Genomic DNA, 26,779 nt, shown 5'->3' with positions numbered 1-26,779 from the left:
CTTGTTACCCTTAATGTATCCGTCCATTTGTCCTGACGTCAACACTCCGCTCCGCATAAAAGGATTCTGATGTGGTTTCGCATTCAGGCTCCTTGTTACTGTGAAACCGTCACATTAACATTTCATCCAAAATAAACAACATCGACTACCACTTTACATGAAGTCTTATATCCATCGAATTGTTATAAAAAGTCAACACAAAAACTAAAGCCACTAATGAGATTACTACTGCATACATTTTCCTCATCCAAAGCGGCTGATCAGGCTGTTGTAGCGGTAACGCCTTACATGTGTATTCGGTGAGTACTTCGTTCGAATCTGGGTTGGATTTCCGGCTATCCTGACCGGAGTTCTTTCACAGGCGGACTGTCGGAACATTTCAAAAGGCAGGCATCTCTTTCTTCCGTTCTAATTCGTTTTACCCGTAGCTCATGATGCACGTCACAGCAAAGTTGCCTTTTGCGTGTATAGAAGCAACAAGGAAATTTCTTACTTAAGGCGAACCGATACGAAGATTCACTGCAGATATTTTCTTTGACTGTAGCCAGTTCTGATTTAAAAACGTAAATATTAAAAAACGCGGATTCATGTGCTCAATATGTAAGTGTGAAACTTAATCTTTCGCTCTACAAGAATAATACAGACGCACAGTGTTAGGGAACAGAGTCCTATCATGCTGCAGATAATAGCCAAAGACAGGATATAACAGCAGGATGGAAAAATCACTATCTGTTACTGCCATTTTCCATATTAGTATGGTTAAGTCCCATAAATCAAGTAAGATGAAGTGGGCGCCACATGTACAACTCGTAGGAAACTGAAAGAATATAATGTTAGTCAGATAACCCACAAAGGAAAACGTATGACAGACTGATGTTTCGGCGAAGAGTAGAGATGTTATCCTCATGGTAAATAATTACAAGGGACGCTAAATCAGTTCAAAAACAGGAGTGTCGTGTGACTCTTCTCTTCTGTAGTCCAAAATTCACGTATTCTGATCTACTTATAGCACATGTCTCTGCATCATCAATCATGTAACATATTGTCATATATGGCCTACAATCACACGTCACTCTATTGTGCATTATGTTATGACACAACAAGTGTGTCTGTACTACCATTACTCATCATCATCATCACATGCATCAGCGAATAGCCTACCGGCCTGACCGCGTCCACTGAGATGGATGAAACGAACACATCTGTGAGGGTCAGAGCTCCGGGGATATTCGCTTGTAACTCTTCAGTTTCACTTCAGTTCTCAGGTCAGACGATATGCTACTTGATGTTAAATGCATCATTCTCAGTTTTAAGAAATGGCAGCGTGTTACTCTGTCCCACAGACTAACATACTAAGCAATATTATCTTAATTTAAAGAATTAACTGAGCAATTAGATCAATCGATTAATTACTATGCCTTTACAGGAACATTTATACAGTAAGTTCTTTTTATTTTGACCATGCCATAGCTCAGGCGGTTAGTTGCCGGCTACCCACCGCGGCGGCCCGGGTTCGAGCCCAGGTCTGGTCAAGTGGGATTTGTGGTGGACAAAGTGGCACTGGGGCAGGTTTTCTCCGAGTACTTTGGATTCCCCTGCCAATTCTCATTCCACCGACTGCCCCACGTTCATCATCATCTACCATCCGGGGCTGGTACAATAGGCCAATTAGTGACCAACGTACCAAGTAAACTCAGTCACACCCCACCCCAAGAAACTAAAAAAAAAAGTATTTTAAGTTCCTTCATCTCGTGTCCAGTTAATTGATCAATTATACAATAAAATGCTTTCCAACAAGTCTTTATCACATCCAATCAATAAATATAATAATTTACATTTATATAAGATAAACTTGTTTCGATCCTCAAAGGATCATCCTCAGGGTTTGCTTGTGATTAGTGCGTTTACATTTGGTTCATAATGCAGCCAAACAACGTATATATTTTAAAAATATACATACATAAGTATGTTTCTATGTATATATATATGTGCATGAAATGTAATAGCAGCGTTGAGAGTAAAATTTAAGCACACTATCACAAGGAAACACCGAGTATGACCTCCTAACGTTCGAACCGCTTTTGTTTACATGCTATGTAAATATGAATAATTACATTAATTAATTTAAAGTTAAAAGGGCTTATTGTACAAAATTCATCGTGTAATTGTACCTTATATGCAGGATGGTGTAACCTGTAGGTCAAGACAACTTAAAGTATGTTAACATTAAAGAAATATGAAACACCTTGTACGAGAACAAACACCCTTCACAATAACTAGTACGGAACAGAGAAGACAGAAGGCCTTGTAAGTTTCCTGTCCTGCAAAACAGCCGAAGCAGCTAACTACCACTCACGCAAGCACTTGACTTTCAATGAACCATGTCCTTCTCTTTTTAGGCGTCACGTATTTGCATGGGTAAGCTATTTACGAAATATCCTATAGCCCATTATGTTGGGTGGGATTTGAAGTTGCTACTTGAGCAGCGAAACCCAACCTGGAGAGAATCTTGAGCGCGCTGACATCTTCAGATCTTACCAGTGAGATACACGGTATGACAATGTGTATCAGATTTGCAGGCTCGGCATGCTGGCGTCGCTCTATCAGTAATACACTAGCATTTTACGAACTATGCACAGTGTAGCTCAGTTTGCTACGGACTGAGCGGCCGGGGCTTGATTTCCACTTGAGGGACAACCACACCAGAACCAGCTGCGAGCTGTGTGGGGGGGGGGGCCATCTAGACTCCTGCAGGGAACTAATACAGAATTCTGATGCAGAAAGTCTTGCAAAACGTTCACTTAGAAGACTAAGTAGACTAGTCCATTACCTTCGACGTCTAAACAGACTGAAAAGGAATGTTAAAGCGACCGAGGTTCGACTAAGTACTCTCTGAACACAAATCCAGGCTGTCAGTACTTCGTAAGAACCATAACCCACGACCACTTCTTCTGTTAAAGTCCATCTTCTCTATGAACCTGGGTAGATAATAGCTTCTGTAGGAACAAAAATAAAAACTCCGTGGCCTGTAGTCCGCAAGGGAACTATACCAAGTGACCACCGCTTTACGGCGAAGTTAGTGCCAACTTTTGAGAACAGAGGGCGTCACGTGGTTAGCGCAACGGATCCCCACGGCCGTTAATCTCGGGTTTCTAGACCGTTTCTGTAAGAGTCCTTACGGAAAATAAATCCTGTTTAAATGTGTTTTCATTTCTCACTGGCGTATGAATTTCGGAAGTATATGGCACCTAATAGCTTTGTAATGAACTGGCCGTGGCATAGCCACGGTTAGTTACCGGCTTCCTAAGGCGGCGTCCTGGGATTTGTGGTGGACAAAGTGGCACTGGGGAAGGTTTTCTTTGAGTATTTCGGGTTTCCTTGCCAATTCTCATTCCACCGACAACTCCACACTCACCATCGATCACCCAAGGCTGGTACAGTGGGCCAATTAGTGGCCGACGTACTAAGTGGACACAGTCTCACCCCATCCCAAGAAATTAAAAGAAAATAAAAACCTCTGTAATGTCGTCTTGCGGGGTCTACGTCACTAACTGACGATGACGCACCCTCGTTCCCACAGTATATGACGTATAGATTACGAAATTTCTTTATGTATCGCTGAAGCCCAGGACCGGCGGTGACAAACCAGTGCTGAAGGGGCAGATACATATAATTCACGTAGCATTTTGGACTGGACACTCATTTATTTCACTGAATAAAGCATACAGGCAACAGGACTGTTATCTCCCCTTGGCACTACAGCCCCAGTGGGCCTAGGCCTACCTCCATTAACTTCTCCGAACAGGACTGTTACCGCAGCGGTTCTTACAGGTTCTCTCTCTTTCGGCAGGTGGTTGGTCCGACAGGAAAGAAACACCTACGAACGGATCCAAGATACTTGCCAGGCAACGATCCACGAGCAACTCAGAGAAGTCCTTTTTTTTTTTTGAGGTCAAAAGATCCGGGTTTCTTGGTCGTGAACGTCTTATAATGAACATCGCTGTAAGGTTCGGCGTACATTAAATGATAATGACCAAAGTTCACTGCTAGTTTCTTCCCTCCCACACAAAATGTAACCTGCTCTGTGCCGCTTGAAAATACCGTACGTCTGCAACAGCCAAATACAAAGTACAGAACAATGAAGAAAACATGGGCGCCTATTTAAATACCAGCTATCAACGGGAATTCTGAAGCTTGTAGCACTGTTCACTGCTTGCAGTTTTCTGCCATGGAAACCACATTAGGCTGCTTCTCACGGCTGCATGAGAATGCCACAGTTCCATGCAGCCAAGAAACTTTCCAACTACCTTTTTTTCATATCAAGTTAACACGTCGTTAAATATAATTGTAAATTATTAACAAAGAGACAAGGGTACTTTAAACGTAACTTATGTAGCTACTTGATATCAGTAATTATGAGTTTCTGTTAATGAACCTGACCCTCCTTACGATAATCACCGGGAAAAAGTTTCAGTCCCACGTGACGCGATAACAGTTGTACCTCTTTAATTAACTGTGTACTTTTCATGTAATCTTATTTTCAGGCTAACGAAATGATACACATTCTATAATAAAAAAAGCCCATATGTTTTGTTACGGTGACGTCATTTGTACTCTTCATCAAATTGGGGTTATCGAATCAAGGGCGGTGATATGAACGGGACATGTAAGACATACGGAGGAGACGAGAAATGCACACAGAATCTTAATGAAAACACTTAAAGAGATCGCTTAAGAGACCAAAGCACAGACGGAAAAATATAACATTACAATGGATCTTAAAAGAAATAAGATATGAGGGTGCACACTGGGTTCAGCTAGCTCAGGATAGGGTCCTGCGACGGCCTCTTGAGACCACGATAATGAATTTTGGGATACCACAATAGGAGGGTGGAGTTTGTTGACCATCTGGACCACTATCGGCTTCTAAACAAACACTTCGATCCGTGGCATTATCTTATATGATATACCATTAAGTTACTAGACAGCTGAGCGACCCCTATTTTCTCGAGAGGACTCCCCTGCATGAAGTTACTTGTTTTATAATGACCATTTTTAGGTACTAAATTTGTATCCGACATGCACACATTACTGAAACTTAAAGATGATACGTACTGACCAGAACAGTAAGACAATGTAAAATGTCTACCGGAGGAACGTTCTTAGAAAGCAATTACGGTATCACAAGGCACGAGAAAGGAGAAAGCTTTATTTTATATTCAAACATATTTCGAAGGGAATGCCACAACTATTCGACCTATATCTTTAATTTTTTAGTTAAGAGTGATAATAAACTTATGTCCATCAACGCAGGCCTAATTCACTGATGAAATAAAATCTTATTCTGTCTCTACCCTGTTTCCCATCAGAATCAATCTGGAAATATGAGTGTTACAGACAGGCGGTAGGACTCCTTGGACAGGTCAGGAGGCATGTCGCAAGGCCGCGCTACCTATACTGAACAACACAAGAATAGAAGAAAAGCGGACAGACATCCATGCCTCGAGTGGAATTCGAACCCATGATTCCAGCGTTTGAGAGGGCGAAGATATTTCATATCTTAGACCGTACGGCCACTGATGGGCATGAAATAAAGAAACAGTCAAAACTGAATCCCATAAAGAACTGCATTTTGATCGTCCCGCGATATTATTCAGACGAAATGGAATGTTTGTAGAAGCAGCCATGTCGGAGACAGTCCAAGTTTGAAAACATTTCTATGCTAAACCTTCCGCTCTTAAATGGGATGATAAGTAGAAACACGAAACCACCGACATCATTGGAAGTGACTTGAGATTCCCACTGCGAGATATACACGAAGCGCTGCCAGTTTTAGAAATATTATTTGCTTCCAGAATTCAAATCCTGTTCCATTACTATACCGACAGAGGAATTTCCCTTCTTCCTTTATCTTAACACTTGTGTTAATTTATTTCTATAGTATAACTGGCTCCTTTCTTCATCATTCTTCTCCACTTAACTTTCGTATTGTCTATCTTCGCTCTAATGGAGTCTTGGTGGTCGAATCCACCGTGTGTATTACGAATGCGCGACCCACTTGCCTCTTACCAGCGGAAACCAACAGAACATACGTTTATACACGTATACAAATTTCTTAAATTTTAACAATGTGAGAGCAGCGTTAGAGATGAAGTGACAGGAGGTTGAAGAAACTGCATAATGAGGTGCTTTACAACTTGTACTCTTCTACAAGTATAATTAGAATGATCAAGTCAAGGACGATTAGGTGGGCAGAGCATGTAGCACGAATGGGGAGACGAGGCATGCATATAGGATATTGGTGGGAAAGCCAGAAGGAAAGAGACCACTGGGAAGACTATGGCGTAGGTGGGTGGACAATATTAAAATGGATCTTAGAGAGACAGGATGGGATGGGATGGATTGGATTGATCTGGCTCAGGATAGGGACCAGTGGAGGGCTCTTGTGAACACGGTAATGAACATCCGGGTTCCATAAAATGGTGGGAAATTCTTGAGTGGCTTCAAATTTGGCGTCTCCTCAAGAAGGGCTCACCTCCATAAGTAAGCGAGTAGCGTTTGTTTAGGCCTAGCCAGAAGTACTGATGAAAAAACATTCTGTCCGTGGCAAACGATAATTGGCTGGACAGGAATAGAAAGATTTTTACTGCACCCATTTAATAATAACCGTCATGCAAAACGTATTTAATGTCATTATTAATACATCATCATCCATCTACCTGGCCGATATACTAGCAATAAAGTATGTGCCAATGTCAACGGTGGACACGCTAGGCGTATTTTGTAACAGCTGTGACAAACCCCTATACAGAATTGCTTATAGTTCCGAAATTACGAGATTTATCCCCCAATCTCCGTTAAATACACTCAGACATATAAAGGACTTATTTCTTTCGCACTGGCAGGTGTAATTCTTTGAAATTCTCGACAAAGTTCAACAACCACGCAAAGCCGTCTGTGATGCAGATTATGGCTAAGCAAGCAGTTCCCAACGTTTTCTACGAGGCGTCAAATTAAAATATATTTCATTATCTCATGACTCGACGAATCACATATTATCACAGATTTATATGTATTCGCGTATGCATAAATTATGTTAATATCATTCTCTGCAATGTGTTGTGCATTTAATTTGTAAAGGGCCTAACTTAGAAGCACTACAGTTCACGTAAGAAAGTAACAAGTTAAAAAACGTTTTAAAATGAGAAATAAATGACAGTGTGACAGAGAAATATGATAATAAGATTAAAATGTTTTTTTCTCAAATAGACAGGATGCAACAAATATGCAGACATATTAAAAACATCGACGCAGCAAAAATTTTACAAAGGAACAGCATCGCAAAATAATGAGATGACACAATAATTCTCACCAATATCTCACTCGTATTATCGCACTTCGTTACACGTTGTTAAAATGTATACCTATAGAAATTCAAAATGTTGAGGGTCGTTTCAAGATAGACTTCAAGGCACTTCGTACAGCCGAGGAGCAACTGCCTAACTTACTGATACTGCCTTAACCACGTGGTACACCCGGAGTAAGCTTTCCACCTCATTCTACTATACATAACCTCCACAGCTGAAATAATGTTATTAAAACCCACGTATCAAATCAATCAAATTCATTGGAATAACGCAAATTCATCCCAGGATATATCGCCATACAGCCCAGTATAAGCAGCGTTGCCTGTGTTCAGGCCACGCCATAAAACACGTATGGGAGAGTGGAGGTATAGCTCCAAGGATTCTTAATCTTGACACTATGACAGAAGTAAATGGTCAGATTCACATTGAGGTCACTTCACCCACGGGAAAAATACCTCCAGTACCAACTGGACGTCAGACTGCGTGCACCCCAGAGCCGGTGTGGATACGGTGAGAAAAGAAAAATCTCTGTTCAGTACCACGTACCGAATCCCAAATCTATGGCTGTCCAGCCCGTAGCTTAATCACTATACCGACTGAGCCATATAGCCTAATTCGAGACCCATAATTCATTTAGCCCAGGTCACTGGCCCCTTTGAGGCCTGCGTTATGCTTATCAGTTTAAAGGCGGTCTGGTTGGCCCTTTCCTGAAACAAGCCCCCACAGGAAGGCCGACAGAACTATGCAAATGATTTACTTATGTTTCAAGAACTCTGCCCGTTACGGATCACTGAATTCTGAAGAAGGATAAACTGAAGTGCAATATTATACAGCAACATAAAATGGACAGAGACTCACGAGATGAACGTTGCGAATTACTGCAAGACAATCTGACGCTTTGAAGGAAACTGCGTCCCCCAACTTAAGAAAAAGAAATTACAACAGCTGGGCAAAAGTCAGGAAACGGGGAACCCTGATGTTCGTTTATAAAATATGCAAATTTATAGCTGAAAATTATTAACTAGCGCTGGAAGGCTATACATACATAAGACACTTTCCCTTATACTTCCTTAGATGTTACACGGTAATTCGAAGTGATGTAAACACTTAAAAAACACAGAATTTAAATGTCCTGAAATGTTCATGTAACATACCGATAGAGAGAATTTACCCAAGTGTCTTATAAGCTTTACGAACATTCCATGTGATCCCCCCCAGTCACACGACGTCGGAACTCCTTCCCTCGCAGACGCACCCTTAGGATTCAAACAGCTTACACCATGCGCAAATCGACTCTAGTTTGGATGGATCTCTCTGGCAATGTTTACAAAACTCCCTCCGCAAATTTCTAACAGAATTCGTCTTCAGGTGTCACAGAACGGTTTCCTCCTACGTAGACGCCATTCTCAAGGCGCGTCCACATTACTCGTGCTCGTGTGACTCGCTATGCTCGCGAGTAATGTGGACGATATGACAAGTCACGAGACAAGCAAATTTAAAATTTTTAACTTAAAAACTATAGCCAATAAATTGAAATACGACTACGGCCTATACACACTACGAGTAAATATATGGATCCTCACGCGCCGAAGCCTGGAGAGCAACTGAAGTAGTGTGGACGAAGATTTACGGACACAAGTAAAAGCCAGACGAGTCTCCCGGCGAGCACAAGTTTGGCGAGCACGAGCACGAGCACGAGTAATGTGGATGCGTCTTCATAATTCGTGCACCTCTAGCGGAAGGCAAGGGAATCACGTTTCCGGCTGGTAACAGAGAATTCGGGCCAGATCAGCTACGTATCCATGTACGTGGCACCACTGCGAAGTGAACACGCATAGTATTATTAGCATCCGAAAACGTTTACTTCGTTTCTTATATTAATTTTTACGCGATGAGCCATATCTGAGAAAATTAAGCTCGATTTAAATCTCATATCAATTTCAGTTCAGATCACAATGTCAACCTTTAACACAACCCACTGACTAGCATTAGGGTTTAACCCTTTTCAGCGCAAAGTTCACCTAGATAACACCTGAAGATTCACTTCATACCTCACAAAAAGAACGCTGTCTCTGTCATAAAGATAAACTGGTTAATCCTGTTTGTTTAGTCTTGTAACCAAACGAAACCCGTAAACAAGCCCCACATGCATACATGCATACCGGAGATTTCATGAATGCTGAAGCAGATGGTAAGTGCTTTACAGTATCACACACGTCGATGGGCCGAACAGTTTGGTCTAGAGGTAACACTCTACAATTTTATTCAGAAGGTGCTTGGTTCGAACCACCGCTATCTCGACTGAAAATTTGTGTGATTTTCCTCAGTTCCTCTAAACAAATTCCAGAATAGTACCTCTATTAGTCCACAAATGCTTTCCTCCAAATCCTTTCCAATTCATTATTATCAGTAATCCTATCATTTAACGCTGTAGCTTAGTTTGCTGAGGCACTATGTTACAAGCCGGAAGGTCGCGGGTTCGATTCCCAATGAGGTCACTTGATTCTTAAAATTACTTAATCCTTCCAGCCGCTCTATGGCCCTGGGGTCGTCTCAGCCTCTGACAGAAATGAGCACCAGGAATCTTCCTGAGGGTAAAGGGCAGCCAGCACGTAAGGATGACAACCTCACCGCCATCATTGAGTCGATTGTCTAGAAAATGTGGAAGCATGGACGTCTCACAACCCCATGGGTTTCCACGACCTATTACAGGAATAGCTTTAACTTTTTATAATTTGAAATACTGAAAGCGCAGAAAAATAACCAACAACCCCACGTGCAGGTATAGAGAGAAGTTTTCCAGAATCATCTCGTGCAGAGAACGGACATAAACTGATAAATTTGGTAGAGAAAGAACTTCCCTTTCTAATGGGAAGGAATGCAGTGTCACAGCCGTAATGAAACACACACACACACACAAACTAATTGTCCTGTGTTGTCTAATGGCTGCGACTTTGGCTGTATGCAACACACGTTACGTCACAGGAATCCTTATCTACGCGGCAGCTCTGGACTGAACAAACAGCGGCGCTCCTGCCACGCCCATACGAAACTAATGAGAAAAGTTTTGCCCGTCCCTGACTATAGTCGTGGTTAAATAGTTCATTCGACACAGCACAATTCAGGTGCAGAGGAAGTAACAGGATAGTGGAGAAACATTCTCCATCTAGCGTTGCTTGCATATAACTATTTTTAGGTAGTTACTTAATCAGGCAGATTACCTAATGAGTTGAAGAATGCCGTCTTCTGGAATGTGGCGGCGTGTAGATATTGTGTAAAGCGACGTTTCGAAGGAACGTATCGCCTCAATCTTCAGGGTATAAAAATCCGCGAGAGAGGAACCAGAGGGAGCAGGTGGCTCCAGACTTCTGTTTACACAATATCTACACGGAGCCACATCCAAGAAGACGGCATTCTTCATAGTCACCTCCTTGAAAACATCAAATCTTACAGCTAATGAGTTCCCTTCCTGCGTAAGGTCGAAACAACGTCTCCGTCAGGCTATACTCCGATCTAATGCAATGCTTATATCAATGAGAAACAAATCAAATATTGTGTAAGATTTGAGGCTTTCACGGCGGTGACTATGAAGAAAGCAGTCTTCTGGGATTTGGCACCGTGTATATGTGGTGTTAACTGACGTTTCGGAGGAACGTATCGCCTCCATCTTCAGGGTAGAAGGAAAAATATAAGAAATCCGCAAGCGAAGAGACCGTGAGAACCGGTAAAAGCAGACTGGTATTACTGAGAAGGAAGTCAGTTTCTGATGGAACAAGGCTGTGATTGCTTTATTGTGTCATCTTCCCCGGAGCCCCTCCAAAATACTAATTTTGTCCATCCTGTAACTGCAAGGGATGCATGTACACCTGTCACGTTTATGAACCGCAATAAAAAGGCGACGCGCAGTAACCATAATGTAACCACAAAAGGTTTTCGCTGACACTAACATGTGCCACTGATTGGGCTTCAAACATGAACAGCAGACCTGCGCGGAGCTGCTCTCCTGCATTAAGAACTACTCGTACTATGTTCCTGGCATTTAATTTTCCTTCTTTCCTCACTTATTTTCTCTTTTGTGCTTTATATCCATACCAATTACTTCTTTTCCTTGGCACTACAGCCCCAGTGGGCCTAGGCCTACCTCCATGAACTTCTCCGTTCACTTCGGGTTTTCTAAATCTTGCACGTACGGTAGGACTCCTTGGGCGGGTGATCAGCTCGTCGCAAGGCCTCTACCTGTACACAAACACAGAAAATGCACACACACAAACTAAACATCCGTGGCCTGAGTGGGATTCGAACCCAAGATCCCGGTTTCCGAGAGAGAAGACAGTACATGCCTTAGACCGCTCGGCTACCGTAACCGGCTATCAATTACTTTAATTCGCGGAAATCTGTCTGGCTTTAATTGGAGATATATAATATTCGAATCTCGGCCGTAGTAGTAGTAGTAGTAGTAGTATCACCATCAAGGGCCATGGTTTGCAAATAGGTCTATGGAATGGCCCAAAACATTGAGAGTAGGGACACAGCTCTCAAGGCAAGACAAAGCGGCGAAGTGAAAAGTCAGCTGCATTATGGAGGTCTACTGGCAGCTTCATTACACTGAATGGTACTGCTCTAAGCAATCCAATAGCTGTGTAAATAGAAAATAACACGCAGTTCCCTTTTTTGTCGTTGTTTTAAATTTTAGACTGAGTCATCCTAACAAAATCTGTCTTAAACATCACATAATATAAATCTTCATTACAGGCCATTAAACAGCGGTAGTACTGACATACATTTAAAAGGTTATGAAGTCAACGTATTACCATCTCAGAGATAACTTTCATTTTCATTTAGCATTAAAACGTCTATTGCAATTTCGAACTGTAAATTAGACTATTCCTATCTCCAGCCGCGATTTAAATACATGATCCGTCCACACACATTATAAATACTGAGAAACACTTTGGAAGCAGAATTTCATGCAACCACGTAACTCGTTTCGTAAAACTTTAAACTGCAGAACCGACTGAAGCACACATACCTCTCTCTATCATTTACTGCTGCCATATTCTTTTCCCTTCTTTATCCTACTCCTAATGATCTGGGAGCAGGGAGAGCGCAGTCGGCATAGGGACTGGCTATGGGCTAGATGACTAAGGAGTCGGAGATCAGGTCCCAGTGGAGGCAAGGATATTTACTTCTCCATGTCGTCCAGACCGGCTCTGGGATCCACCCAGCCTCCTATGCAATGGGTAATAGGGCCTCTTTCCCCGGGGATGAAGAGGTCGGGGCGTGAAGCTGACCACTCCACTCCAATTAGTGCCGAGGTCAAGAGAACTTTGGTCTATACATCCACTCTCCTACACGTCTTCATGGCATGGTGCTTAATTAGTTAAGCACAGGGACTTTACCTAACCTTACCTTACTACTAGTACATTCAAGCACACAACATATTTCCCCAAACACCATTATTTAAAGGAACTTCAGGCTTCAATGGGTTAACGCTATGTAATTATTCTGATCTGAGAGTGATATGAGAGGAGCGTACAGATCGCAAGAATAAGTCTCATGCACGACCTGCAGTCAAAAGAGAGTCTGCAGTCAAGTCAAACAACCAGAATGGATACAAACAGGAGAAACCTGTTATTTCACTGTTCAAGGAATTTAACATATCTCATTTCTACGCATCGACTTGCTTGCACAGTGGCGGATTTCAGGGGTGGATTTTAAAATGGAGTTCATGTGCATTAACACGTCTGTCGCTTGACTGTGTTTAGGTTATTCAACGATCCTGTGTTAACTGCTTATGTTATACTGCAGTGCTTCTCAACTGCCGGGCAGCGGCCCGATACCGGACCTTCATCTATATATATATAAAGAATTTACGGGGCTACGGTCTCAAAAAGGTTGAGAACCACCGTTATACAGGGTTTAAACAGGTACAAAGACGGTCGTAAGTGGTACGGCCTAAGCATACAGTTTCTGAAGAACGTAATCGTGGTATGTTTGAAGACACTATCCTGGCATGAACTTAAAATTGGATTTACATGCTGAGAGATTTTCATTTAACAAAAATCCGAAAATGCCACAGAGGCTGTTTGGTTCGTATGTGTGTGTTTCAACGGTCTTACTTTTGTAGAAGCAGCAACACAGGGAGAAAGGGATGGTTACTGAACTAACCTCCAGAAATGTGGCGCGAATCCGGGGCAGTGGTCTCCACACTTCAGACACTTCCTGTCCGGATCATCCACCGGAGTCACTCCGCCGGCCCGCACAACAGCCCCCGACATGGCCAGAACCTGCAGCAGAACAGTCGTTGTCAAATGGTCGCACAGAGCAAGAAAAACAGCAGCCTATACGCAGACATGTAACAGAGATACGCCATACCACAGCTAAGGTGGTTGGCAGCCAGGTTCTCACTGCGGAGTCCCGGGTTCAATTCCAAGACGGCCTATGGGGGATCTGTGGACAAATAGGCAACACATTCTTCTCCAAGCAGCTCCATTTTCCTCTGGAAATTACTATTCCACAAATATTCCGTACTCATCTAACATCCAAGGCTCGTACTAGGCCCATTTTAGACCAGAGTACCAAGGAAGTCCGCCTCAACTAAAAATAAAGAATTCGCTGAGTTAGTAGTAGCACTCCTGGAGGGAGCCGGGGTAACTCAGGCAGTGTAGCGACCGGCTGTGGGTTGAACGGCCGAGGAACCGAGATTCGATTCATGGAAGGGCAAGATATTTCTCCGCAGCGTCCAGGCCAGCTCTGAGGTCCACCCAGCCTCACAATCAGTGATACGGAGGGGGGTATTTTCCTGAGAATAAAGCGGCTGGAGACTGAAGACGACCACTCACTTCCATCTGGTAGCGAGATTCCGAATATAGGCATCCATGTCTCCACTCCGTCATACATCTGCATGCTGTGGTATTTAACTGATTAAACACAGTGACAATTTTACCTTCACCCTTTTTTATTCTGTAGTAGTTGTAGATTGAACCGTTCGTGACCATGTGACTATATGGGCATATTCGTATGAAAGAGTCGTGTGGCAAGAGGAAACCTATGCAAAGCTATGTAAATCCAGCTGACCATTACACATGTTGCCAGGTAACAAATATGTGACGTGATCCGGCGCTATTAACCGAATTCCTCAAACATCACGTGTCTCAGAAACATGCAAGAGGAAATGCCAGGCTGTTAGTTTTGCTCCTGGTGGTAGAAGCAGAGACGCTTCCCGTACCACATCAAGATAAAAAAAAAAACTTCCGTGAGAATATGAGAGGTAGGCTCTTCGTGAATCCCACGATATGAATGCAAGCCGAGACCTTTACAGCATCACAGTTCTTCCGTTTGGATGCTCTGGAAATGCTTCACTGACTCATATAAAACCAAAACAGAATATTGCGGAAAAAGAGTAAACGTGTCCCTGTGCTTTATTAATTAAACACTACGCCATGAAGGCGTATGGGAGAGTGGATGTATATATCCACATTTCGTGGACCTCGGCACATGTTGGAAGTGAGTGGTGAGCTTCACGCCTCTGTCGCTTTACTCCCGAGGAAAGAGCACCCGGTACCTTTTGGATAGGTTTGGTGGGCCCCAGAGACGGTCTGAACGTACTATCGGGACTCGAGCTCCGACCCTNGGACCTCGGCACATGTTGGAAGTGAGTGGTGAGCTTCACGCCTCTGCCGCTTTACCCCCGAGGAAATAGCACCCGGTACCCTTTGGATAGGTTGGGTGGGCCCCAGAGACGGTCTGAACGATACTATCGGGACTCGAGCTCCGACCCTCTCGATCGCCCAGCCCGTAGCCAGTCGCTATACCGACTACGATATCCCGGCTCTGAATATTTCGGAAATCAAATGCATATTCACATTATTTATTTCAACTGGTATTTCAGACAAAATACTTTCATAATTTTAGCAGACAAGACATCCATCAATAGTTTATTTCTTTTGAAGTTGGTTATTCAACACGCAGTCACAGTGTCGATGTTATCCAGCGTCAATTGGATTAATGATACCACACCAGAACCACCACTGCTATTGATTTTCTACATTATATGTTCTATTATACCTGCACACAGATTCTAACTGTCGGATGAGTACCGTCCATGAAAGCAAACAACCTCGCAATTTCACATGGTCGGGATTCTTGGGTACTTTCGATTACAGACATTTAAATATGGATGAGAAAGTGGAAGAAACGACGCATTGTGCATACCGAATTTTGATAAAAGATGGTCGGTTGGTGTCTGTAGACTGATAATGATGTCCGTAACTGAAGCGGGGACAGATGGACAGTCCCTTTAATACAAATCCGAAGGAGCGAATAGTTAAATATATTCTTCTTGAGATCTAAAAAGATTTCGTCAAACGTAGGTCTCAGACTCTAAGTACGGCACAAGGGAGCAGTTGTCTCTTCAGACATTCCCATCTTTTATCTCTTCATCATATACATGACATATCCCGTTGCTACAGTGAGTGATTGGTATGCAGGAACATCGATATATAATTAGTCGATTATTATCAGAACCCCTTGTTTAAACAAGACGTTTTAATTATTACAAACATCCATCCATCATCCACAAGACGATGACAGTAAGTTCCACTTCCCAATTACGTGTCCTGGTGTACAGATGATGGCGGCTATCAATTGCAATGTAATTAAGAAAAACGAAGTACGACACGCACAATCGGGCCTCCCCTATATTTGGTTATGAAACACTCCCGGTATGCTCTCCGCAAAGCACTCCAGGAGGAAATCATACGATCCAATCACTTGAACTTCATTACCAACATTAATTACGGTACTCATAGGAACAGAGGAGAGCACAAATGCTTCAAATTAATCTGACAGCAACTGCCTACACTTCATTTAAAAATGACTTAAAAATTCTTAGTAGAAATTATGACATCTTCCATGCCGATCATGAAAATTTAAGTGTTATTGCTGTAATTAATATGAACTCATATCTGAGATGCCGGTAATGGTAGCCGAGCGGTCTATGGCATGTACTGTCTTCGCTCGCTCGGAAGCAGGGATCGTGGGTTCGAATCTAACACAAAACAAGGATGTTTGGTATGTGTATGTGTTTATTCTGTCTGTGTTGTCCTGTGTTTAGGTAGCGGCCTTACGACGAGCTGATCACTCGTCCAAGGAATCCCACAGTCTGTAAAATGATTATGAAACTGAAAAATCAGAGGCCAGGACCCAAGGGGGCTGTAGAGAGAGTGGAAAAGAAGAATACCAAGATGAAAGAGTGATGCTGGTGTACCACTGAATGTTAGGCCGGGGTATGGAAAAGGAGGCAAAGCGTACCAACGAAATTTTGGGCGTTCGTTTCTTTTACATACTTTCTATGAAATTACAGACACGAACTCACGATACAGATTTCGTGTATGTATGATATGTCTATCCGTATGTTTCATCTCCAAATCTTTTTTTCCTCTTCTTGCTCCCACTTTCGATTTCTCGGTTTCATGATCATTTTACAGAAGGTAGGTCTCCTTGGACGAGTGGTCAGCTCGTCGCAAGGCCTCTACCTAAACACAGGACAACATGAACACAGAATAAACACGTACACACACACACACACACACACACCAAACATCCATGCCTTGAGTCGGATTTGATGTCACGATCCCGGCTTCCGAGCGAGCGAAGACAGTGCATACCTTAGACCGCTTTGCTACCGTGACCGGCATCTCTAAAATTACTGAACGGATTCTGACAATTTCTGGAGGGTGAGGCTTCATCCAAACATGCAGGACAAATTTTAATTTAGTGTCTATTGACACAACTGAATTTATATTTTACAGGAAGCTGTAACAGATTTTCACGAAACAATGATGATGACTCATGCTACAACAATTACTTTAGAAAAGAAAGTACAGAAACAATTTAAACTAATCCTTTTTAACAGACACTGGCCTGAAGCCCATTAAGATTTCTGGGTGAAAGCGCTAGAAAGAACTTCGTGAAATGTACACAATAGCTTGCAAAGACGGTTACACTTATGCTGTGATACTAAACGTGACAGAATGGCAATCAGCACTAGGCGGTGCCGCTACCTTCGGCAAAGGCGGACACTGTAATATCGACTCATGAAGATCTTCCACTGCTATTATCACTTGTTTCTTTTCGCAACAACCTGCTACTATACATAATGACAGAAATACAAACCTAGCCTTTTGCATGTACAATTACGCTTCGATATGGTTAATATTTACTAAATTACGAGAACATTTATGTCTTCACGGCTATAAAGCACAGTATCTTTACGGTTAACATGACTTGTGAACAATAGGATTTATGACCGTGGGCACTCTGATCCTGCATCATTGCTTAGGCTGTATCTGTCAAGAGTTAATTTAAACTTCCAGTGACCTAACGCAAAGACTGAGAAGAGCGCAAAAGCGAAAATTACGTATCTTGGAAAGATGTGGCCCTCCAATTCACAGTATATTTTCTCACTCGCATTTTGTGGATTGATTTCAGTGAGTTGACAGTTACAAATAACTAGTGTACTCAATCATATTCACGCAATTGCTCCTCATATGACGTGTACAGCCACGATATATAGAACATTCACACAAAAATTTTTAATTTCTTCGTCTTTGAGGCGTTACTAATTCACAAATGTTAAGCTCATCAACTTATCTGAAAGCAAAAAAAAAAAAAAGTGAACCAAGTGAAAAGAGTGACTCGTTAGTCACTGAGACACGTGACTATGTAAATAATTACATGATGTCACAAAGTTATGATTAAGTTCATTTATTCTTTGGGATCAGAACAAAAAAGTAAGCTAAGTAGATATTTCTTTGTTTGTAAACGGTGCACAAATTAAGAGTCACAAGAAATCACATATAATTGCATAGGGCATTTCAAAACTCATCGTTCCTAAAACATTTCACAGGACAGAACTCTACCGGCAGAGTACAGAGTTACAAGCTGAAAGAGAATAATTTATATAATGTGTATAATTATGTAACTATGCAAGAAATAAAAGAATCACGCAGGACTTGGGGGGGGGGATTATAAAGTATACGGTGTTCAACAAATTAAGCATTATGGAATATTAACGAAATATATTTATTCAATATTATTATAATAACATGTACGAAAGAGACTCATAGAACATTTAACAACGCTGTTTTAACTTCATTGGTAATATACTTGTACAGTATCGAGTTAGATGAGAAGGCTACGATGAACGGTTAAGTTGAGAAGAGAGGAAGGAGGGACCGCAGTTTACTTCAGGATATTTTCCCGGCATTTGCTTCGACTTCGAGAGGAAAGTCTCAGAATAAGCAGTAACTCGAGCAAGATTTGATCCGAGCACTTCCCAAATACAAGTCATTCACTCGCCTACTCAGCAAGACGACCGGTAGGATGGTGGGACTACTTACAGGATACTATCACCTTAAAGGACACCTCTTCAAACTGGGACTAAGTGATAGTCCCACTTGTGAGAGATATCAAGAAGATAATGAAACAGCCACACATATCCTGTGTGAATGTGAGGCCTTAGCTTATTTAAGATTACGTTACTTAGGTCAATACTTTATGGAACCAAGTGACTACTTCGACGCCCCCACGTACAATATCCTGCGCTTCATTCGAAGCGCAGGATTGCTGAGGGGATAATCAAAAGGAGAAGCAAAATTGACCAATGTAGGTCGCGGTGCAAGGGCCAAGAAGGCCTACCCCTCACACATTCATTCATTCAAGACGACCGGTAGGATAGACCTATCTGACTTAAGACATTTGACGCAAAAATGTTTTAACACATTAAGCCTCCCTCTTACCATATAAGCAACGTAATAACGGCGCTCAGATCGACAGATCTGGAGGAAATTCCCCATGCGTGCCACATGTACCGCCCAACGCATCGTCTTTTATGTATTTATACAAACAGTACTGGAAGAACAGTACAAATTATGAACCTTCTCGTTATGTATGGGCCGCGCCATAGCTCAAGCGGTTGGTCGCTGGCTTCGACTGCGGCGGCCCGGGTTCGATCCCGGGTCTGGTTAAGTGGAATTTGTGGTGGACAAAGTAGCGCTGGGGCAGGTTTTCTCCGAGTACTTCGGCCAAACGAGGTCGATGCTGTGTCACCCGTAAATCTGTAGCGGACTGCGAATCCCCTTGTGCCGTATATGGGTTCGAGGACAACAAAAGCCAATTTCTTTCTTTACAATGGATTAATTTACTATGACGTACCTCTACTCAAATTAGGTCCTATGTACTGCTGAAACACACGAAGGGATGACTGGACAATGAACCCACAAGAATGTGACAGCGGTTGTGGCCTATTTTAAAAAACTGGCCTAATATTAATATCTGTAGAAGTTAAGAACAGCCGGTCACGGTAGCCGAGCGGTCTAAGGCATGTACTGTCTTCGCTCGCTTGGCAACCGGGATTGGGGGTTCGAATCCCACTCAGGGCATGGATGTTTAGTTTGTGTGTGCGTTTTTCTGGGTTTGTGTACAGGTAGAGGCCTTGCGACGAGCTGATCACCCGCCCAAGGAGTCCTACCGAATATGTAAGCTCTAGAAAAACCGAAGTGAACGGAGAAGTTCATGGAGGTAGGCCTAGGTCCGCTGGGGCTGTAGTGCCAAGGGGGAAAAAAAAGTTAAGAACCTGCCTGTGGTTCTGTATGGGTGTGAAACTTGGTCTCTGACATTAAAGGAGAAACATAGACTGAGGGTGTTTGAGAACAGGGTGTTGAGAATATTTGGACGAAGAGGGATGAAGTGACAGGAGGTTGGGGAAAACTGCATTATGAGGAGCTTCATAACTTGTACTCTTCTCCAAGTACAATTTGAATCAAGTTAAGAAGGATGACGTGGGTAGGGCATGTAACACGAATGGGGGAGACGAGGAATGAATATAGGATATTGGTGGAAAAGCCAGAAGGAAAGAGACCACTGGGAAGACCAAGGGGTAGGTGGGTGGACAATATAAAAATGGATCTTAGAGAGATGGGATAGGATCGATTGGATTGAAAGGGCTCAGGATAGGGACCATTGGAGGGCTCTTGTGAACACGGTAATCAACCTTCGGGTTCCATAAAATGATGAGATTTTCTTGAGTAGCTGCAGAATTGGCGGCTCCTCCAGAAGGGCTCAGCTCCATGAGTAATTAAGTAGGAAGTTAAGAACCAGGAAAACTTTAGTTTATTATATCTCTGGAATGCACACGAGGCCCTGATCGCTGGAGTATGGAGGACTGCCAATTACTGACAGAATGGTGTTTGGCGACTTCGAAGTACGCAAAAATCACATCAAATTAATAAGCATGAATTCACCCGCGTATGAACTCTCATTTCCTTCAAAATCGACATCAACGTCTGGCACAGTCGCTTTACCTGGCTTGGCTGCAGATGAACGGAATATGAAATTAGCCACACGTGGAATGGAGGTAAACGCCCATTCCTGCCACCATAAATTATACAAATGCCGCAGTGAAATTCGATGTGGAGAGCCAACTCATAAACACGACGCAGCGTTTAGTTTGCCATTTGTTTGAAAGAACGTGACGATGATGTTTTGTTTACCACATGTGTTAATAAAACTTCCCATCTCGAGTCCTCTCCATACATAAAGGATAACGTTTAAGAACACAAAATGTGTTTACGTTATGTTTAAAGTATAAAGGCTGACCACGTGATTCCACGTGAATAAAACTTCCAATTCAGATCAGGTACACATTTCTGTATATTAATTATAGGACTACAAATGCCTATGGGCCGGTCACGGTAGCCGGGCGGTGGAAGGCATGTACTGTCTTCGCTCGCTCGGAAGCCAGGATCGTGAGTTCGAATCCCTAACAAGGCATGGGTGTTTGGTATGTGTATGTGTTTATTCTGTTTGCTGTCCTGTGATTAGGTAGAGGCCTTGCGACGAGCTGATCACTTTTCTAAGGAGTCCTACCGTCTGTAAAATGCTCATGAAACTGAAAATTAGAGGCCATTGAAAAAAAAATGCTCATGAAAGTACGTATATTACAGTTTAATGTCCGAAGCCTGACTCAGAAAGGGAAGAAGAGGGGTCGTCGAGGCAAAGAAAGAAAGGTCTATCATTTGCGCGCGCGCACGCACACACACATACACAGAGGGGCACAAAAAATAAACACAGTTTAAGAGAAGTTACCTATAAATATTTTCGAAGTTGAACTGAAATGTAGTGTACGGCGTGTAGTGTGATAATCTCTCAAAAGATGGTGCTAGTCATATGAATGCCAGAGCCACCTTATCGAAAGGCAGGAGAGCCAAAGTAAACGGCGGCGGAACGGTGTGTATACATTTGAGGGGGGGGGGTGTCCGTGTGTATATATAACATGTATTCATAAGTTCTGAAAAATTCGTCACGGTTACCGCTGTCCCATCCAATTAATGCGTCCTCAAATTCAGTTCTCGGAAGAGACAATCCAGTGACAATTCCTCCAGGCAAACATGAAGCACTGTCTTAAAACTGACCACGACGATTTCAACTCCACGCCGTCGAGTGGGTACAGCTCTGTTTTGTATTCTGGATATAACTGGCTTAAATTTGGGCTATTCTGAGAGCGGTACTTTCCCGATTTTCCTCACTCAATCCAGGCAAATACAGGCACAGTACCTTAAATTAGGCCAAAGTAGATTCGTTCCACATCCTCCCCACTGCATAACAAAGATCCTAGTTTAGCCCAATGATGAGGTCACTGATTAACTACAAATACATGGATAAATAAAATTAACGCTTCACTCAGGAACAATAATAAATCCATACGGAACACTGGCGGAAAGATGACTTGCAAGGTTAAGCTTATACATTCCGAGAAGGACCTGTTTCTGAGCGATTTTGTTCGCCACATGAAGAGTGCCGAGTCGAGTTCGAAATTCGGCACAAAATCGCCTAACAGTGCCACGACCGTGTGGGCTAGACTATTACAATTGGCAGAATTCATTAAGTTGGAACAACTGACATATCTCACCAATTTGTTTCACTATTTTATGACCAAAAAACCAAAAGTTCAAGCTCCACAAATGAGAAGTCATTTTCTTCAACACCTGGCAACACCGTCCAAGTCTGGAAATCCAATTACATAAGAAGACCTGCATTGTAAATCTTCTGTGTATAAAACAAACTGGTACTCGGCTTGGCAACATGGAATTATGCGCCTGGAGGCGAGAGTTAAAGGATCGACGGGGGTTGTCGGGTACTTCAGTTTGCTTAAAACATAACCTGCCGCATTACATGTAAAAAAAAAAAACTGGTCTAACAAGTCTTCCCATGTTGGTTAGATGTTCCATCAAGCCGCAAGAGTCGCTCTCACAGAACACGCCCTTACCGGCAACGCATTGTTAACGCATTTCCACGTACCACTTTTGAACTCTTTGTATATACGAGCCTTTCAATTCCAAGTATGAAATATCTGGCTTAGAAATACTCATCCTTCTGGCCGGAATCATGAATTGGGAGAGACTTAGTGAGAAACGGCTCCCCGCCATCAAAAAACAATTACATTTAACTGTTCCTTAGGCCGCGCCAAAGCTCAAGCGGTTAGTCGCTGGCTTCCCACCGCGGTGGCCCGGGTTCGATCCCGGGTCTGGTCAAGTGGGATTTGTGGTGGACAAAGTGGCGCTGGGGCAGGTTTTCTTCGAGTACTTCGGTTTCCCCCTACCAATCTTCATTCTACCAACTGCTCCACAATCACCCTCACCTATCACCTGGGGCTGGTACAACAGGCCAGAAGTGGCCTCAGTACAAGGGACTTAGTCCCACCCCACTAGCAATAGAATAAAACTGTTCCTCGCTCTTCAGTATAGAGATTAAACACTTCTGTGGAAACATACTAACAAAAGAACGCTCTTAGATGGTGCAAACGGATCATGTGAACTTCAGAGATTACAGCGTTCATACACCTTTAATACATTTCAGAGGGCTGAAAAATTGAGAAACTTGTGCATGTCAATGTATGTTACAGTAGCCATGCGGTGCTGGACAGCTGGAACACTGGGGTCGCGGGTTCGAAATCTGCTCCACTGAGGATGTCAGCGATTGTTTATATTTTGTTTTCCTGTATTACGAAGAGGCCTTGCGATATCCCAGACATCTCTACTAAATGTGGAAACGATTCATAGTTTCATAAATATTTCTGAAACGGAACAGACCAGGGTGGGGGGGCTTATCTGATACAACTCAAGAAGTGTCATGTTACTATGATGAACATCACCAATATTTGACGTATATAAATACACGTACTTATATTTCAGCATCCTTATTTATTATTTTAAAAGATCCATTCAATGCAAACGAACAAAATGAATCTTTCAAAATATAAATTAACATAATGTAGAAATGTGTGACACAAATGGGAGAGGCGGTATAGCTCAGTCGGAGTTCGGGGGAGGGGGGGTCCCGAGGTAAAGCGGTAGGGGCGTGAACTTGACCACTCATCTCCATTCCCCGATACGTCTTCACTGACTGTTTAATTAAGCAAAGGGATGATTTTGCATTTATTCTCTGCAAGAGATGTATCTCAGTAATACGCCATAGCTTTGCAGCGCGCTGAATTTTAAATAGATGAGACTTTACGGTATTTATCACATATTTATACAATTGAAAAAAACGAGACAATGGAGTAATGTCGATAAATCGTTTCGAGCCTTATATGAAGCCGAACATAGAGGCATTATGTTCCTCCTAAACTCTGGTGGCCACTTCCTGACTAGGCAGTGTTACAACCCAGAATAACGTAATACAGCTTTCTAGCGCTGTTTTTAAAATTAATGATTAAATTCATGTCAATGAAGTCAAAACGAGAGAAGGAATCTGTTACATGAAGAACATAATCCACAATTCGCTAACTATAATATTTAAATACGTACATGTACATACACATATTTTCTTCCACCGCATTACACCGAGTTTATTTACATTACATTAATTACAATGAGCCAGTTTTTCCAAATTTCATAAAATTCTGAGATTTGAGTTTCTCGTTGCTGTGATTATGAAGATTACGATCTTCCTGGACGTAACGCCGTGTACTACGTTAGTTATGTATCAACGTTTCGAAAGGACCCGTTCCATCCATCTTCAAGGTAGAAGATCTGAAGATGAAAGCAGCGGTTTCCTCTGAAACGACGATGTCTGTCGCACTATACAGCGTCACATGGAAGAGGACACTAATCTTCATAATAAAATTCTGTTCGTCGTGAACGCTAAGGATGCTGTTAGCGTACACATCTGAGATTCTCGTCTTTTTTAAGAGTAGTATTTCTTCACTTAACAGAGAAGTTATTAAATCTCCATCCCCAACCAGCAAATATACCTCTCAACTCAGCCTGTGCGGTCTGCGTAGAAAGTACAGAGCTTACTGTTTACCCATAAAATCACTAATGTCTTATTCAACTTCAGGAAAAGTTAATTACTGTTTAAAAACCAACATTCTTCATATTCATATGCTTTCCGGATTATACAAATGTGTTCAGAACGGACATTCCATAAAACTTCACGCAATCCTCACATTTTCGTGTTCCAGAAAAATAAAACAAATGCCATCCGGGATCAGTAAACCGCCATGCAATGCCCACATTAATATGCAACGATCATATCTTCCCGAGCCGCACGGAGCGAACTCCAATTTCGGATACGTTGCAGAAGCACAACAAACAAAGCATCGGCATCAGGTAGAACTTCAGAATATGTTCGCGGGTTAAATTCACAAAACAACGAAATAGATGGCGATAGGTATACCTTGAAAATTTGACAGTCGCTCAGTCGGAATAGCGACAGGCTATGGGCTGGAAGGTCGGGGTTCGATCCCAGACAGGGGCTAGAGACTTTTCTCTCCATGAAAGCGTCCAGACCGGCTCTACGGTCCACCCAGCTTCCTCTCCAATGGGTACCGGGGCCTCTCTCCGCGCGCGTATGATGCCTCGTTTAAAAAAAAATGGTAAAACACAATTCGACCTTCAAGTAAATTTTGTTACACTAGTTCATACGGACCAACTTGCAGCGCAGACATTTGATATGAACAGTTATTACGTATAGCAATAATTTGAGACGAACCTTTATGTGCAAATTCAATTTTATGAACTCTGTGTAGTAATTTTGCTCACAGCTCAGAATTTTAGTCAGAAGCCGTGCATCGCTTCGACTCGGCTCTGAGCTACTGCGAATGTAAATTTAGGTGTCGCTAAATACATACACTTACAGTCTCGTTGCATTTGAGTATTTAAATAAGACGCGTAATCAGAAAGCGTTCACAATTCCGAGCTCTAAACAAAAGCATGAAGTTAACACAGACATAGGCCTACAGAGTTACTTAACAAAACAAACGAAGAAGAAATAACATCAAAGGTGCTTTCAGAATTGCCTTTCATCTATTTTTTACCAAGCAAAATGTTGTTTTGAATAAAAAACATCGCTTGTAAAGTAGCTTTCCTGCTCTCAGATCCTATGGAATAAAAATTCTTAAGTTACGATATTTCTTCTTATTTGCATATATAAAATTGTGTTTACGAGAGTATTTAATAAATATATCACTTTAAAACAAAAATTAATTTAGTTCAGTGCGAGTGAGAAAGTTCTTTTTTATTTTATTACTCCCCATCAAATGAACTGAATAAAATCTTAGAGCCGACCGTTAAGTTACGAGCGAAAGTAAGTGATGACAAAGCAGCAGAGGTCAGTATCACTGACATAAGCAAAAACTTTAGGATCAGCTTTCTATTATAAGTATCGTGATCTAGAATACAGATGGTGCAACGCCACTTTGTTTTTATATACTATCTCTGACAGAAAATAAAGCCCGTGTTCTGTGACTTGTGATCGGTCATGTAAACTATCGCACATGTAAGATACGATCTGACGTTAACGGTCAATCACAATGCTTAAGTCTAATGATTTTCCTTAGTCGGCTTATCTTAACCGTCTTAGTTAATGAATTCCATACCAAGGACATTACCATGAAACAAAAAAGAATAATGAAGCCCACTATATTCCAATATACGTCAACAGAAATATTTGACGGCAATAAACAATACTTTGCTCGTATGTTGTTACGTAGGCTCACTGAATAATGAATTGTTCTGTCATTATTCACAGGGCGTTTAGAAAAATAAACGTTCGGATACGAACCAGTTGAATCAGTTTGTGTCACCGAACACCATTAGCGTACGCTTACATGTATTTAGAAGCACTCATCTATCCTGCATACCTCATTGGCCTTAATGTTCATCTATTGCAAACATAACTCTACTGTTAACAAAGCTAATAGTAAGAATAATGCAGATGTCACATTGCACAAACCAGATGATGGCTGAAAATCAGCGTGAGATCTACATTTAATGTCACATGCTGACCCAGTAGCTAATCCGATGAACATTTTTTTTAATCTTATAAGAATCGATTTATATCAGTGGGGC

At 42.2% G+C, this 26,779-nt stretch overlaps 1 protein-coding gene across 2 annotated transcripts in view; it reads right to left on the bottom strand.

Moving 5' to 3' along the window:
• The window catches only part of LOC111870818 (prickle planar cell polarity protein 3), a 685,665-nt gene that overhangs the window by 602,759 nt on the left and 56,127 nt on the right, over positions 1–26,779 (bottom strand). Inside the window, exon 2 of one of the 2 annotated variants that reach the window (XM_023863382.2) lies at positions 13,536–13,654. The exons of the other annotated variant lie outside the window; for it this stretch is intronic. Coding sequence (XP_023719150.1) covers positions 13,536–13,645 — 110 coding nt within the window. The 5' untranslated portion in view covers positions 13,646–13,654. The remainder of the gene's footprint in view (positions 1–13,535; positions 13,655–26,779) is intronic. 2 annotated transcript variants of the gene reach the window in all.

This window comes from Cryptotermes secundus, unplaced genomic scaffold, assembly GCF_002891405.2.
Source record: "Cryptotermes secundus unplaced genomic scaffold, Csec_1.0 scaffold499, whole genome shotgun sequence".
NCBI classification, from domain to species: Eukaryota; Metazoa; Arthropoda; class Insecta; order Blattodea; family Kalotermitidae; genus Cryptotermes; species Cryptotermes secundus.
Note: the sequence above shows the minus strand (reverse complement) of the source record. Positions and strands in the feature narration are given on the sequence as shown.